This window comes from Triticum aestivum, chromosome 6D (genome assembly GCF_018294505.1).
Source record: "Triticum aestivum cultivar Chinese Spring chromosome 6D, IWGSC CS RefSeq v2.1, whole genome shotgun sequence".
NCBI classification, from domain to species: domain Eukaryota; kingdom Viridiplantae; phylum Streptophyta; class Magnoliopsida; order Poales; family Poaceae; genus Triticum; species Triticum aestivum.
Genome location: NC_057811.1, coordinates 392,103,679 through 392,120,657, shown reverse-complemented (window position 1 = coordinate 392,120,657; position 16,979 = coordinate 392,103,679). Strand labels below are relative to the sequence as shown.

General features: G+C 45.1%; 1 protein-coding gene across 1 annotated transcript; it reads right to left on the bottom strand.

Annotated features, from left to right (window-relative positions):
• Window positions 1–1,752: 1,752 nt before the first annotated feature.
• Window positions 1,753–2,809, bottom strand: LOC123145305 (uncharacterized). Its single transcript, XM_044564680.1, has one exon. The coding sequence runs from the start codon at window positions 2,729–2,731 to the stop codon at window positions 2,066–2,068; it is 666 nt and encodes a 221-aa protein (XP_044420615.1). The 5' UTR covers window positions 2,732–2,809; the 3' UTR covers window positions 1,753–2,065.
• Window positions 2,810–16,979: the final 14,170 nt, after the last annotated feature.

Here is a 16,979-nt window from a genome sequence, read left to right as displayed (position 1 = left end):
GCTAAGAGCAGAGCTAATTTGGCCAGGCCTTCTGGAATCTGTCAAGTCCTTCTATCTGTGGCAATAATGCCAGTGAATATTTATCTTTCCAAAGGAACAGGTCATTACATGATTACAACAAGATTGCAGCCCAGAACATAAATAACAGGGGATGTCTGATGTGTCTTCTGTACAAAACATTGCCACTTGGACCTAAACTACACTATAACTTAATTAGAGGGCAACATAGTGTACACATAGACTTTCATGAAAGACCAGGTATCTCCATCGCTTCATCAGCTTTATTTTCCCAAAGATATGTCTATAATGGCTTGTTATACATTTACCGAGTTTTTTTCCCGTTTCTTTAGATATTAGAACACATGTCTGAATTACATCTTAACTTCTCAGGTAGTCAGGTACCAACAGGTCTGTAAAATATAGTCAGTATCTTTGCTCAGGCATCTATAGTCTATACTGTGTTCTTTGTGTCTATTTGAACTATAGCTCTTCAAGGCCAAAAAGAAATGGCGCTCTTCAGAAGTGTTAACAAATACACAGTTTACTTGATAAAATGATAACCATTAGGTTAGACTGTGATGTATTATTGAAGCACATAAGCTAAACCTGCCTCATAATGCATCAGGTCAAGACTGGGGAATGGGAAGCCTCAACTCTAGACTGTACTTATTAGGAGATACTAAAAACAACTAAAGCTGCAAAAATTAAATCCCACTACAGGTCAAGAACCTACACTTAATCATTGATTTCAGCAAAGTTTCATGCTGTGGACAGGCAAGCATAATCAACAACTTATCAATCAATTCAAGCTGTTCCACATACAATAGCGCTTATAGGGAACATTAGGAATAAGTCAAGCCCTGCATTTCATTGTCCAGGTCATAGTGGACAAGACAGGAACTTCAGAGTTCATCTCTAATAACCACCTCATAGACAACAAAGATCAATTCAGTGTGGTGTGGCTGGATCTAACCCACGAAATTATTAAAATTCCCCAACAGACCTTGTCACTAAGGGCATGCAGTAAGGCAAGCTAAACCTAAAGAAGTACTCCCTCCGTAAACTAATGTAAGAGCGTTTAGATCACTACTTCAGTAATCTAAACACTCTTATAATAGTTTACAGAGGGAGTAAGATATATGGCCCAAGCTGATCTATCTAGGTTTTCTGAAAATTTACTTGTCAACGAGGAAGGCAAAACAAATTGTACTATCCTTGGAAACAGAGTAAATATGACAAAAGTGAAAACAGCAAGAAAAATGTGCTACTGCTAGAAACAAATGTAGATTGTCATGTACTCCCTCCGTCCCATAATATAAGAGCGTTTTTGACACTACTAGTACAGAGACAACAAATGTAACTGAGAAATATGTATACTTAATATATATATGTGGGCATGCCATTATCCACAAACATCTCCAATTTCACCACCTTTTATCGATGCACTCTTATTCCCAAATTCCTTGAGATCTTATAAAACCTCCCTCGACATCTCACAAACCACACTTAACCGGTTAATTTTCAAAACTGAGCTTTGAAGTTTCAATTGAACTCTGAAGGCACGATTTTTCAGATGGTGCGAACTGCGAAGCCATAACTAGACAAGCAACTTGCAAGTAAACTCGCGCCTACATACCCCAGCATAAAGAAATAACTGTTTGATGTTAGATGATCTTATCCAAGTTGCCATATCATGAAGATCCCAAAACTTAGTTTAGCAATACGAGAGCAACTCACTAGGCAACTGGAATCTAAAATGCAGGTATAATCACCTAGTTCATAAACAAGTTATCAACTGAGAAATGGAGCTGGTTCAGCATACAAGATAATAAGATTCAGCAACTGGTTGATCCATCTAACAGAAGACGAATATCACTGTAATAGCAACAGTTTGAACGGCCACTGGTACCCGTGTAATACCATACAGATACCAAAACTAAGCACACTTCAACATCCAAAAGCCCCAAATTTTCAGAGTTCCAAGGTCTAATCTCATATCTCGTTTTAGTCTTATTCCTCGAATACTGACACTAATCATCCTTCCTGAGCAGAGCCTAGCACAAGCTTACCGCATCAAGATCGTAGCTACCGATCCGACCGACACTCCGAGGGCGCAGGAGATGGCGAGCACCCGCGTCCGGAGCATCATGAGGTTAACGTTCTTCGAGGCCTGAAGGCAAAGCGTGAGCACCTGCAGCCTCCCGTTGGCCTCCATCTTCTGGAAGAAGGCGACGGGCTTGATGACACGGCGAAGCACCAGGGCGGCCGTGAAGGGGAACGCGAACGCCGCCACGCCCTGCACCAACGCGGCCGACTCGACCCCGACGGGCGCGGCCCCGGAGGCGATCCACGCTCCTGCGGCGAGGTGCGTCCCGCCGAGGATCGCGAGGGAGGCGCTGAGGCGCTGCGCGGCGCGGCGGAGGGCGTCGAGCTCCGCCCGCGCCTCGTCGGCGAGCGGCGACAGGTCGCGCTCCACCGTGGGGCCCTCGATCTCCTGGTGCTTCATCGACTCCAGGGGAGTGGCTTCTGGAGCGGGGGCGGCGGCGGCGGCGGGGTTAGGGGTGGTGTTTGGGCTCGTGGAGAAGCGGCGGTGGGGGTCGAGTAGGAGGAGGGGGTTTCGCGCATAGGCATGGGGATTCGAGAAGCTCGTGCCGGGAAAGAGCTTGGCGGTGGCGGCGGCCTTGGCCGTCGAGGGGCTCAGGAGGCGGCGGGTGAGGTGGGAGATCGCCATCGGAGCGTGGGAGGAGAGACGCTCTGCTGCGACGGCGCGGTGGCGGCTACCCTTTTTTCCTATCAAGGGCAAAAGCGTAAATAGCCCGCTTTCCTTGATTGTATGGCGATTTTCACCTAGCACCTTCCCAATTATTATTCGTAAACACTAACGTCCACACGTGTGGCACTTCTCCAACTCGCCCACACGTCTCGATCGCCGTCGATTTAATTTTGCACGAATCTTGACACGGGAAGGCAGATTTTGTGTGCCACGTAGGACAAGGCCGGTGTGTGGTGTGTAGTTAGTTCGCCCGCACGCCGTTTCTCACTCGGACGACAGCGGTTGCGAGTCGAGGCGTGCGGTGGAACTGCCGTCGCGCCCACACGTGTGGCACTTCTCCAACTCGCCCACACGCCTCGATACTAACGCCCACACGTGTGGCACTTCTCCAACTCGCCCACACGCCTCGATCGCCGTCGATTTAATTTTGCACGAATCTTGACACGGGAAGGCAGATTTTGTGTGCCACGTAGGACAAGGCCAGTGTGTGGTGTGTAGTTAGTTCGCCTGCACGTCGTTTCTCACTCGGACGACAGCGGTTGCGAGTCGAGGCGTGCGGTGAAACTGCCGTCGCGCCCGCACGCCGCGCACAACTTCGTTTTGCATCTCCCACGACTCGCCATTCCCTCCCCTCGTTGCGGTTTCATTACTCCCCCTTCCCATTCATTAACTCCCCAACCCACCATCCACAGCAGTTCCATTCGATTGGAAGAGAAGACGAGAGGAGGAGGCGGCGGCGGCAGAAGAGTCGACGGCATTCGCGGCCATTGCTGGTGTTCACCGGACCGGAGCGTCGTCGTCGGAGCAGCCGCAGTGAGAAGGTAAGGCTATCGAAGCTGGTCATATTCCTCCCTGCGTAATCTGCCCCCCTTCTTCCCTGGTCACATTCCCCTCGGGCCTTCTCGAGATTCAGGCGGATTCGCGGCGCTCAGGTGTCCCCGTCGGCAGGGGAGTCGCGTGTGTGCCATTTAGGGCGGCATTGCGCAGTTCCGTCGCCGTTGCGGTGGTAATCATGCCGGTGAGGCTCGCCCGGTCGGCAACCACATCTCTATATACGAGAGATTAGTTCGTGCATTTGCCTGTGCGAGCGATTTCTATTTATTAGTTCTGATTTGCCTCGAAGGCTATGGTCGTCACTGTTTTTAGGGCGTTTTTTGTTGTTGAATTAAGGATATGATAGTTGTGTATGAACTCTAGATCTAGTTAGGTGCATTTCAAAGTGTAGTATAATGACAGTCATGGCAATTTCAACACACTTGTTTTGTCCACAACTATCCTCATTTATGGCAACTAATTTTCTGAATCAACTATGTCAGTTGCCATGTCATATGTAGGATAATGTCAGTTTATGAGATCCAACTCGAGGAGTGATATTTCTGTATGATCCCTATATCTAGGTAGATGCATATTTAAGTGTGGGATAATGGCAGTCACAACAATTTCATTGCATTTTGTTTACCTACAACTATCCTTCTAAGTGGCAACTAATATTGTGAATCAACTACGACAATTGCCATGTCATATGTAGAGTAATGGCAGTTTGACTGTACAATGGGCTCACTTCGTTGCCATGCTGTTTTGTGATAGCACAACATATTTGATTGCATTACATGGCAACTCATTTTTTTACGAGGCCAGTGTGTGAGTTGCCACATTATACATTGTAGACTGGAAGTTGTCTGTTCTATTTGAACTGACTTAGTTGCCACATCCTTTGTTTGTTAACATGGCAACTTGAACCTAGTAGATGTGACCTGTACTTTTATTATGCAAATGTGTTAGTTGCCACATTACATGTTGGACAATGGTAGTTGGGTGTTCCACTGTACTGCCTCAGTTGCCACATTGTTTAGTGCCAACATGGCAACTTGATTCTGCTACATGGCAAGTGCTTCCTTAAGAAGCACACACATATTCAGTTGCTATGTTTCTGCATTTGCTTTTCCATTGGTTATTTTCTGCCTATTTTGTGCATGTTCAACACATGGCAATTACCTCCTTTTCACATGCTAAAACTTTGGGGTAAACATGGCAGTTTTCATTTTTATTATCGATGATATCCATTGAATCGTTACTTCGTGCATCTCTGTCTGCATCTGTCGGCTGTGTTTTCATTTTACACTAACGTGTTTTTGTTCTTACCGTAGCACAATGGCTCGTGGTGACCATCAAGATGATGATGACTTCATGGAGTTACCGCCACGGAATCGTGCGACCGGTCGTACAAAAGATGGCGATGAGGTCACTCTCCCCCTATGTTTTAATTTGACATTGAGTTTTCATTCTTCTGTTAGAACTAAATTTTTACTACATTGAAACATGGCAACAAATGATTCTTTTTGTGTTATGCAGAAGAAGAAACGTCAGCGCAATAGGGCTTCGCAAGAAGCCTGACTATATTGACCGAGGGATTTACTGATGAGCAGAAGGGAGCTTCCTGTGAGATGGGGATGCAGGATCTGATGGATGTTCGGTGCACGAACCTAGTAAACCCTGTATGCGACTGGCTCGGTGAGATATATGAGCCTGCGTCTAGGGAATTCGTGATTCCGGGACATGGAAGACTGCCTTTGGATGAGGAATCTGTGTTCTGCACTTTGGGTGTACCCCGTGGAGAAATCAATGTCCCGTATGAGGTGAATAATAAGATTGAGGAAACTTTGTTCGCCCGTTTGTTTCCTGGAATGCCATCCATGCCTAATACGACTGTGCTGGCAACTTCGCTGGAGGGCATGAGAACCCATGGCGAGGTATTTAAGATGAAGCTGCTCATGTACTTGATCTTAGCTGTCTTTGCGCCTATCACATCTCTTCGCCCAAGCAACAAGTGCTTCCCTGTCCTGGTGAATGCTCTCTCTCTATTTATTTTCCCCTACAATCTTTTGATTTTGATGTCACGCAGAAGCTAGTCACTGCCAGTTTTGATGTTTTTATTGAATGCTGATGCAGCATCTTTTTGTCCTGATTTGTGTTGTGCAGGCGAAGCTGAAAGATGTTAAGAACATGAATTGGTGTAAATTCATCGCTGACTTCCTGCATGATGCATTCTCAAATAAGATGTACCAGAAGGGCTGTCGCTTGCACCTAATGGTATTTTCCCCTACTCTTATGCAAATGCTCAGTGTGAACCAAATTGTTTTGCATTTTTTGGTATCTCTGTTTGGCCATAATCTGACAACCCATAGTTTTGACCGAGCTTTTAACTGAATTTTGTTTTTCCTTTTTTATGGCAACCGTAGGCGATCGTGCATGGCAACCCTTTGTTTCATTTTTCTGTGACTTTTTACATGTCAGAGTGAATTTTGTTTGATCCATGGCAACTGTAGTTGCTGCCTACAAGGCAATTGCATTTTTCTATAACACACATAGTGTTCACTTCCTATATTCATTCTCCTTATACAATTTGGATGGCAACTGTCATGTTGAACTAGTGGCAACTACCAGCATAATAAGATGGCAACTGCCAACATAGCATGATGGCAACTAACACCATATATAGGTGACAACTAACAACATAGATAGATGGCAAATCTTTCTTCCCTTTTTTTCAACTTGTGACTCAAGGAATACTGCACTGCCAACGACGTTAAGACCGTGGTCATTTTCTTTTTCTTTTTTCCCGGTTTTTTATCTGTTTTCTTTTCCTGCACAACACCGACCATTGTTATATTATGATTTACTAGCTTGCTTTATTGTGTAAACCAGCTCATGTACGTCGATCGTCTTGATTTGTCCACTATCGACTTTACTGAGATAGGAGGCCCACCGCCTCCACATAAGTTTGATGTCTCTGCGTGGACGTATGATGCTGTCAAGGCTGTGCTTGCCGCTGATAGGATATCTGATACCAAATATGGGAAACTGCAGGTTAGTTCTGCCTTCTTTCTTGCACGGCATTCTTGAATTTTGATGTTGGATATAATATGAAAAAATCTAAAAACTGACCCATACTGCTTGTTCATATATGTTTTCTTTTCAAAGAGGGGAATCTATAGCGTATACAGCATGACAAATACGTTTGGTTATGCGTGGGAAATGCACAACACTTTAATTGGCATTGATACTCCATTTTTTGTAGTCAATTTTGTTTGTGCATTCCATTCCACCACCTCACCGCTTCCATTTATGGCTAACAAGTCATAAATACCTTGGCAACCGTGGTTGTCTGCACATGGAAACCATGTTGGTCCCCATACGGCAACTCCGCCGTTCCCTATCGAAACTCCTTTTTTTCCTTTGCAATCCATGAATTGTAATCACTGCTCCTTATTTTTCTTTTGGCATCTGAGTTGTTTTTGCTGTTTTTCAGCCGATGGCCAAGCATGCTATAGACTACAGTGTGTTTGGTGGGCCACAAAACTTTGGAAAGTGGATGGATGTGCATTCAGCTCCATCTTGTCCTGCTGAGGTAATCAAGGATGTTTATTTGTTTTTTGAAATTATATTTTCTTGCATTTGATATCTCTTTATGGTTGTTTTGGCTTATTTTTCTTACACACGTGATTCTAATATGTTTGGTTCTTGTTACTTTCTGTTTTCTGCTCAGGTGAGAGCACCTATTGAGCACCTAGTCGGTCACTTTGCTTCTGGCATGACTAGCTTGCTCGGGAAGTTGGTTGAGGGTTGGACAACACTTAATGGTTCTGATAGCGATGCGGTCGCGGGGGAGTTCACATCATTTGTTGGAGAACATACATATCGACCAACTGGTTGCCGTGGCCGGAATGACTACAACAGCTCTCAGGAGCTCCCTGACATGCAAGATGAGCTAGATGGGGATGGTTTTGGTGGCGTGGATGCTGGTCTCGACAAGGACGGTGACAATGACATGGAGTATGTGCCACATGACACCGACGATGATGAACATGATGAGGTTCATGTAGGGGGTAGGAACGATAAGGCTGCACCAAAAGTTCCTCCACCGGAGGGAGGCATTGATCCAACTGTTGTGAGAGACACGGGGGTTTCGCTCTCAAAGAGGGGCAGGGCTCCAAAGGATGCTGGCCAAGGCTCTGCTGGCAAGAGGTGTAGGACCGATCCCGTAGCTGCTAGGAGGAGGTTCGACGTCTACTTAGCGTTTTGTTTGTCCTTCCTTTTTAACAGCCCGACCTTTTTTTTATTTTGCTAGGTGCACCATGATTTTTGTGTCTCACACTTGGTATCTTTTTGCCATCTTTCTACGTGCAGTGAGGCGACAGCTGGTGGACGATCATTTAAGCAGAAACAAGCACCCACGCCAACCCGTGTTTCTGCCCGATTGAACATAGGGGGCTCCCACTGATGGTGCCACCACTTCCACTAGGTCGTCTCCTTGCACATCGACGTCCAACACCGGGGATCCTGTCGTGCTGGAAGACTTGAGGAAGACAATCAAGAGGTGGGTTCTCCCTGTTTTTTATTGTCCTAATGCTAATTTTGTTTGATGCATTCTAATTCATATACACCCTTTTACTTGATCCATTTCTGTGGCAACTACTGTCTGCTTCTCATGGCAGTTGTCTAACTTGCCACATGGCCACTCCTATCTTTCCCAAATGGCAACTGATGTTTTTATGATCTAAATTTGCTGCATGGCAACTCCTACTTCTTCTGCATGGCCATTGCTTACTAGACCACATGGCAAATCTTGTCCACTCATATGGCAACTGGTAGCTTTCCACTAACTTCAACCGCTTGCATTTCATGTGTGTTCATCCATACCTTGTTTTCAAATGGCAGCTCTGGCATTTCACACATTTTCATTTTATGACGACTACCATTGCAATTTATTTTGTTCCTAGTGCTCACCTTTTTGTACTCTTCATGCGTTTTCTTTGCAGGGTGAAGAAGACTACTACACGATCGACCAAACGCCCTACCAAAGACCCACTTGAACACATTCACTCCAAGTTGTCGACAAGTGGGAATGCAGATATTCATGAGCCGCCAGTCGACAAAACTGTTGCTGCACCGTCCACCGTTCCTACTAGCTCTGATGCAAGCGGCCGCCCATCTCCACCGGCTGCAAATGTGCAAACTGCAACAACAGCCATCCATACATCTGGGAGCAACGAGTCGGTATCTGCCAGGACTGCTGAGATATTACCCACCCTGGTGGCAATGAGAGATGCTGTTGTGACCCATGCCACCCGATCAGCAAGTGTTGAAGTGGACGCTCCCGAGCTCAACCTAAACAAGGAAGATTACCACTCATCTGTTACGGATTTCAAGTGTGTGGCTGGTGGCACTTCTGTGTCCACAAAAAAAGGGGATGCGGCCACATTTCAGAATGATAGGCCATCCACAGATGAGACTCATCGCACAACAGCTCCAGCGGCTGGTGGCCCAGAGGCTGCTACTGCAATCGTTGCACGAGCTGGCCTGCCACCTAGGCGGTGTAGCCCCCGCAAGCATCCTGCACAGTTATCCAATGCACCAGAGGTAGCTAAGAGCAGCAGAGGTGACTCTGGTTACGTGCCTGCTTCCACACTGTTCCCACCTTCTGCCAAAAGCAATGTTGTGGAGAAGACGGAAGTCCGGAATACAATAGATGCAGGTGGTAAGCCGTGCATGATTGAAGGAGGTGGACATTCGGAGCAGACTGCGTCTTTCACCGCCGTGGAGAACTCCAGCTTAAATCTGTGCACTTCTAAGCTCCCTGTCAACATTGGTGTCCCCTACAGCCCAAACAGGAAGATAGGGAAGAAAGTTGTGATTGAGACCGCTGACAGCATGCCCCGCCCTACTAATAAGCCTGATGATCCTGCAGTAGACGAGGCAGACATGTTTGTTGATCTGTCACCTCTAGATTCTGCCAAACAATTTCTTCACGATCCGGCTGGTAGGCAGGAGAGGCACCCCATGGCTTTCACCCCACCGAGCTTTAGTCTTGGCATCGATCGCACTCAGGATGAACCAGTGGTGCACGATCTTGTGCCTGTTGCCTTTGCTTTCCCGGCAGGCACGGCCCCAATGATGGCGCAGCCAATGGCTGATGGCAGGAAGGCTGTGAAGTTTGCAGAGCCGATAGTGCAAGGTAAAATTTTGTGTGTTTATCATTTTGTTTCTACATTTTTTGTCTGACATTTGTCACAAGCTTTTTGTTTTCTGAATTGTGATGGAAAACCTCATGGGATGCACATGTAGTTGTCATTTCCAGGTTACCTAATTTGGTGGTTGCTGTTCATATATATACATGGCAACTGATTTTTTTATTTACGAGATGACAACCATTTTTTATCTTTGGCAGGGCCAAAGCACTTTTCATCACATGTGTTTTATGCATAGGTTGTCGCGTGACGACTTTAGTTCGTTACACATGGCAAATGTAGTTGCTACCACACGCCAACTTAAGTGCATTTTGCACATGGCAACTGCAGTGCACTGCACATGTCAAGTGCAGTGGTTGCCACATGGCAACTACAGTTGTTGCCACATGGCAACTCCAGTGCTATGCACATGGCAACTACAGTTGTTGCCACATGGCAACTCCAGTGCAATGCACATGGCAACTGCAGTACACTTTTCACCTGGGAAACATTTCGTCTACCAAGTGACATTTGACATTGACACTTTCTAATTAGCACCTACAACTTACAGTCTGAAATTTTTGCATAATAGCTTGTTGTTTCCAAGTTTCTTAACCCACTGTTTTATTCTTCCAGCCACTCCTGAGGATATTTCGCCGTCACTCGATGAAGCTTACCGTAGGATTGAGGAGGAAGCATTAAAGAGGAGGTCCTCACGGGGTTAGGGGCAATCAAGTTCTGACATGCCTGCTGAGTCAGTATCCGAGGATATCGTTAGAAGTGCCACCCCTGGATCTGTGAGGCAGTCTAGGGTAGTTCATGCACCACCAGTGGATGACTTTGAGCCCGATGTTAAGGTCAGAAAGGAGCAGAACCAACTATTCGATATTGTCAAGTGTTTTAGAAATGCGAGGTCAAACAACAAGCACATGAAGGAGCTGAAAGCGTAATGTCCAACATAACCTCTCACTCGCTTTTCTCCGATATTATTTTTGCCCTTTTAGCCATGCATTATTCATGTTTATTTTTATTTTCTTAGTAGACATGATTCTTTCATGTTATATCATTTTCATACAGCTCATGTTTGGACAGAACCAAAATCATACAATGTGATGCGACATACGTCGACCTGGGTGATCTTGCCGAGTCCGTGAGGCCTACTGGTAAAATGTCGAAGAATGTAGTAGCGTGTGGGATTGACTTCACCAACAGGCATGTGGACATTTGTCCCGACAAGACGATTATGCAATACAGCGTGACCTGCAAAATATGGGATGGTGACTTCCACCATAAAATCCTGAGGAAGCATTTTGCCACGCATGGTGATTTGAAGCTCACACTGAAGAAATATGTGAGTGTTTCTTCTCGTTGTACATATATTTTTCCATGGTATGTTTTGCTAGTAGCTATACTTCACATGTGGGTTACAAACTGTTCGCGACAGACGTTTCATGTGGCAACATCTGCCATGTAAAATAAGAGTGAACTTTTAATGCAACTTATGTGGCAACTCCACTTAAAATATTGGGCAACTTTGTTTATCCATGGATGGCAACTTCTTATAATTACACGTGGCAAATAAACCTTTTACGTGCGTCAACTTGGCCACTTGATGCTTGCTTTTTCATATATCTCCTACTGCATGTGGCAATTTTTTTACATATCATTTTTCCAACTTCATCATTCTGTTTTGATGTGAACTCTGTTTTCCTTTCCTCTTTTATACTTGCAGGTCATGTTCCCCATGTTCCAGGAGCTTTCACCAGACAACCCAGATGACAAGTGCGGTCACCACTACGTGATTTGCCTTGACCTGAAGAACCAATGATTTGAGGTGCTTGATTCAATCCGTTCAGGAGATGACGAAGACCTTACTACACATGCTGAATTCTTCATCAACAACCTGAAAGAGACATGGATCCGTCATTACAAAAACTCAAAGGTCCAGATCAGTCACTTTCCAATTGAGTATGTCACTACTGAGAAGCAACAAAACGGGTAATTACTATCTTTTTCATCTGTTCTCCACCTCAATTTTAAACCGTTTCGCCTCTTCATCAAAGTTTATCATTTTTTCTGTTGGCATGAGTTCACCTATTTTGTTTCGTTACAGGCACGACTGCGGTTTTTACATGCTGGAATACCTTGCAAAGTGGGAAGGTCGACGGGTCCTCGTGATCACAGCTGCAATGGTCGTCGAGCTCCGTAAAATATATACATGGAACTGGTTGATGAATGAAGATTTCAACTCGCGGGCTTCAGCAAGAGAGTTCATAGAGGGAGCTGTCAAATCCACCAACAAGAAGTACAAGTGATCACGTGATGCTCCATACACATGCCTACCTTACATTCTATGGCTGAGGAATGTAACGTATCACCTTTGTTCTTTGAAACTATGCCCGTGTGCTATGTTATGACTGCATCCCCCGTAGCTGTAGTATATAGTGGTGGCATGTATGTGCCATTTGAATATTTGTAATATAAGTGTGGATCTGAACATGTTTAGGTGTGACAAGAATTACTTTTATGTTCAATATTATTTGTGTGTTTGTGATTGTGAGTACCAATTGGGAGTTTGAATGCGTTTATGATGCCTGAAACATGGCAAATATAGTTGATCATGCATGGTTAGTGCAAGTAATCATTTCATTTGTTTTTGGGATCTTGCGGTGATAACTGTATCGTTTGGCATGTTAGTTCATAAGAAACTGTTCTCTCTCATGTTTTTGCACGTGATCATTTCTACTAGCTCGTACAGAGCATGTATAGAATACAATATGTGTGAAAAAAGAATGCATTGACTGAAACAGAAATCTACGCGATGGTAGATTCAGTAGCAATTACATGGCAGTTTCCATGGAAGCTGCACGGCAGATTTAGTACCAACTACATGGCATCTTTAGTCATGCATACATTGCATTTTCTTCAATTTTTGTTGTCCACCAACAGTCATTCTCGCATTTTTTTAAACCCTGATCATCTACATTACAAAATTGTTACCAACACCCACTACTGCAGGATGCTGCTAACGCGACACTACGATCAGAGACCCTTCGACGAAACTGTGTGTGATGCCATAATCGCAAACGGTGGTGTAAAAAACCGTCAAAAAATGTGCAAAACGTTTGCGATAGAGGATGCATCAAACACAGTTCAGATTTAAGTTGCATGTGCGATGCAGGGCATACAGTTCAGTCCACTTAACTATTTGCGATGAGGAGGAACAAAAGAAACGGGCAGCCAGATGAAGGTGTGTGCGATATACAACATACGGTTCACTCGGATGAACTGTTTGTGATTAGGCAACACAAAAGAAACGGTCAACCTGATTCAAGGTGTGTGCGATATACGGCATGCGGTTCACACTGATGAACTGTTTGTGTTGAGACAAGAGAACATAAACAGTTCAATATAACAAGATGTGTGTGATACGCGGCAAACAGGTCTGTAATCAGAAATGTGTGCGGAGACCAATAATAACACAGACGGTTCCTGCTAATAAGATGTGTGTGTTGTGCAATGGGATTGCATACAGAACAACAACATTATATACACACTTATAAGGATATGGTTGCATAACCAAATTAAACATCCACTTACATAGGTGGCTACTACAACCATGGCATTTGCACACACCAAAGTAAACTATTACATGCATAATTACATAGGTGGCTACTACACACATGACATTTCCACACACCAATAAAGTAAACTATATATTACATGCATGATTAACTAGCATAAATGATCATCTGATCATCATTTACTTTTTGTGACTCTTGCTCTACTTGTGGCTCGATCCGGGCTCGTCGATTTGGGTAACGAGGCACTTCCTCATGTCAACGATCCGCCTGTGCATCTCGTAGCATGTGTACACGCTCTTGGCCGCGGACCTGAGGTGAGGTTCATCTAGTTGCCGCATCCCGGCCTTGTGCCAGGATATGGGACTTGTTCTCTGGGCATCCTGCTTCATCTTTTCGTAGTAGGGGTCGATGATGGCCGAGGCGAGCTCGACCAGGGAGTCCTGCTTCGTGCTGCCCCAGACCCTGTAGTGGTCACGGATTTCGACAAGGTTCTTGCAGGCCAAGCCCGTAACACTGAGCGCTTTTACATCATTTTTGGTTTCCACCGTGGCGAACTTGTAGTCGGTGCTGTTGACAAACCTGTTGAAACGGTCGCAAGGCTCTGTGGCCATGTAGTAGTGGTAGATGAGGACATGATGGCGCACGCACAACTGGGCGACGGCAACCTTCTGGTCTATGCCTGGGACCGGCGGTGTACTGGAGGTCGATGCCGACCACCTTGTACTTGGCTCGAGCAAGCAACTGCTCAACGCTGTTGATGTAGTCGTCCACCACGGCCGGGTCGATGGTGTACACCACCGAGAGATCCATCTCCCTCGCGTGGGTCTCCACTCTATGCTCGCCGAACTCCATTGGAGCGCCGGTAGACATCCCCTCTCTATGTGTCGTCGTGGGTGTGCTTGTTGTGTTGTGGGGCGCGATTGAAAGGTTGAAGAGACTAAGGTTATAATGGCCACGGGAATTAAAGGGGAAGCCGGACGGCCAGGAATATCGGCAGGCCCTGATGGCAGTTCTAATTTTCAGCGCGTAACTCCATCACGCCGCACGTAACTGCATTGCGTCGCAACGCGCGCGGTGCAACCGCATGCATATGGGGCCCCGACGTGATCGTGCGCACGCCCAACCGCTGGCAGAGCGCGCACAGAGGGACGCGACCAGAGTGCTCCGCGGTCGCCTCAACGGCGAGCAACCATACATACTAGATGATACCCCGCGCGTTGCTGCTGGAAATTTTTTACACACAAAGGTAGAAGTTAATTTTGAAAAATTCATTTAGGAGTAATATCCCAAAAGGAAATAGCACAGAGGAAGTTAAGTATAAGCAAATGAAAAAACAAAAGAGAAATCCTGACAAAAAGAAATTCAAACCTGTACTCTGATTAGAGGATGCAAGAATTTCACACATTGTTCTTATGTATAGCAATTAGGCTTGTAGCTAATCTAGTATGATACTCCCTCCATTCCACAATGTAGTGCCTATAAATTTTTGTGGAAGTCAAACTTTGTCAACTTTGACCAAGTGTATAGAGAAAATTGTCTACATTTATAATACCAAACATGTACATTCTGAAAATATAACTCATGATGTATCCAATGGTGTGCATTTGGTATTCTAGATGTACCTACTTTTCTCTATAAGTATGGTCAAAGTTTATAATGTTTGACTTTTGTAAAAATCTATAGGCACTACATTATGGAACGAAGCGAGTATGTGTTTCTTAGCTAGGATCCATTGCCTGCATGCAAATGTGTGTAAGTGCATTTAGTGCCCCTTAGTGATTTTGGTGTATTGAAGACTTATAGGTTAAGGGACTAATGCGTTTGTGAGTATACACAGATCTATAAGTATATGAGGAGTTTGATAATTACAGAGAAAGTCGACCCCTAAAAATGAAGTTCTTCGACTCAAGACTTTGGATTTCTGAAGACTTTCTGAAGACTTTGAAAGTGAAGAAATTGGTGATACCTTGAGGACTTGGTATTCATTTGAGGAATATGAAGCGTGAAGACTTTTGTTTTCGTAGTTTCATTTTCTCTTTCTTGAGTCATAGGAAACACCGTACTGTTAAAGGGGGTCGAGGAAATACTAAGGAAAAATTTCCATGTGATGCTCAACTCAATCCTACACCTACCAATCCCTTCGAGTGAAGCCATTGGAAATCTTATACAGTTCAGTCATATTTTTCAGTGACAGAGACGAAGTTCTTATGGTCTCTGAGGAATTTGTTCTGACTGAGGAGTTAGGAATTCGCCAGTGCGGATTGCCTACACAGTGAGGAACATGATAGCCCTGAGGAATTTGAACCTCAAATTTCCGACCATTGCTGTGCTATGCGCTAGCTGTCCCAAAATATCTACCCACCTAATGGTCATATCATTGAAGGGCATTTATGTCTTATCATGCGGGCTGCTCCCTAGGCTATAAATAGCCGCCCCCCTACAACCACTAGCTGGTTGGCTGCTCCGAGAGAAACCAACACTTGTCATTTGAGAGCATCCCATCCTCCGAGGACTTTGAGCGAAAATCATGAAGTGAGGAAAAACCCAAACCCAAACACCAACAAACCCAAAGTGATTGAGCATCACTGAAGAGATTGATCCTGCGTGGATCCGACGCTTGTTACCTTTGAAGACTGTGCTTCTTCCAGACGGTTAGGCGTCATGGTCTAGAGCATCCAAGAGGAAATTGTGGATCGTCGAGTGACCGAGTTTGTGAAGGTTCGGAAGTCACCTGAAGACTTACCACGAGTGATTGGACGAGGTCTGTGTGACCTTAGTTCAAGGAGAATACGGTGAGGACTGTGTGTCCGGGACTGGGCGTCTTCAGGTTTAAATACCTAGCCGCTCCAACCAGACGTACAACTGAGACAACAGTTGGAACTGGTCTACCAAATCATTGTCTTCACCAAGCCAACTGGTTCTGTTTCCTCAACTCTTTCATTTCCTCATTCCTGTGTTGAGAAATTGTTCATATCTGTGTATGAAGACTTTGACTGAAGACTTTCTCAATTTCCTCAGTTCAATTTCCTCAGTCTGTTTGTCTTCATCCTGTGTTATCCTGTGTTTACGCTTTCTGTACTCTGTGCTTGTTTTCATTTCATCATGATGACTATGCTTGTGTTCTGCTATGCATACTTTTGAGTACTTATTCCGCTGCAAGTAGTTCTTCGCTAAGGAATTACCTCACCCACAAATTCCTCATTAAAGAATTTATAAAAATCGCCTATTCACCCCCCTCTAGTCGATATAACGCACTTTCAATTGGTATCAGAGCAAGGTACTCCCTTGTTCTGTGTGATTTTGGTTTAACCGCCTGGAGTTTTAGTTATGTCGACCACAGGTATGAAGAAAGTGACATGTCCCATCTTTGATGGTCATGATTATCCCAAGTGGAAGGCCATGATGAAGAAGCGCCTCATGGCGATGAACAGCGAACTGTGGACCGTCACTGAGATTGGTCTTACCGATCTGTGCAAGACGGCGGAAGCTGATGACATTCGCAAGTACACTCTTCTCAACGTCACGGCGAAGGGCGTCATCTGCTCCTGTCTGTCTCAAAATCAGTTCTGGAACGTTATGCATCTCGATCAGGCGAAGCTTATCTAGGACCGTCTC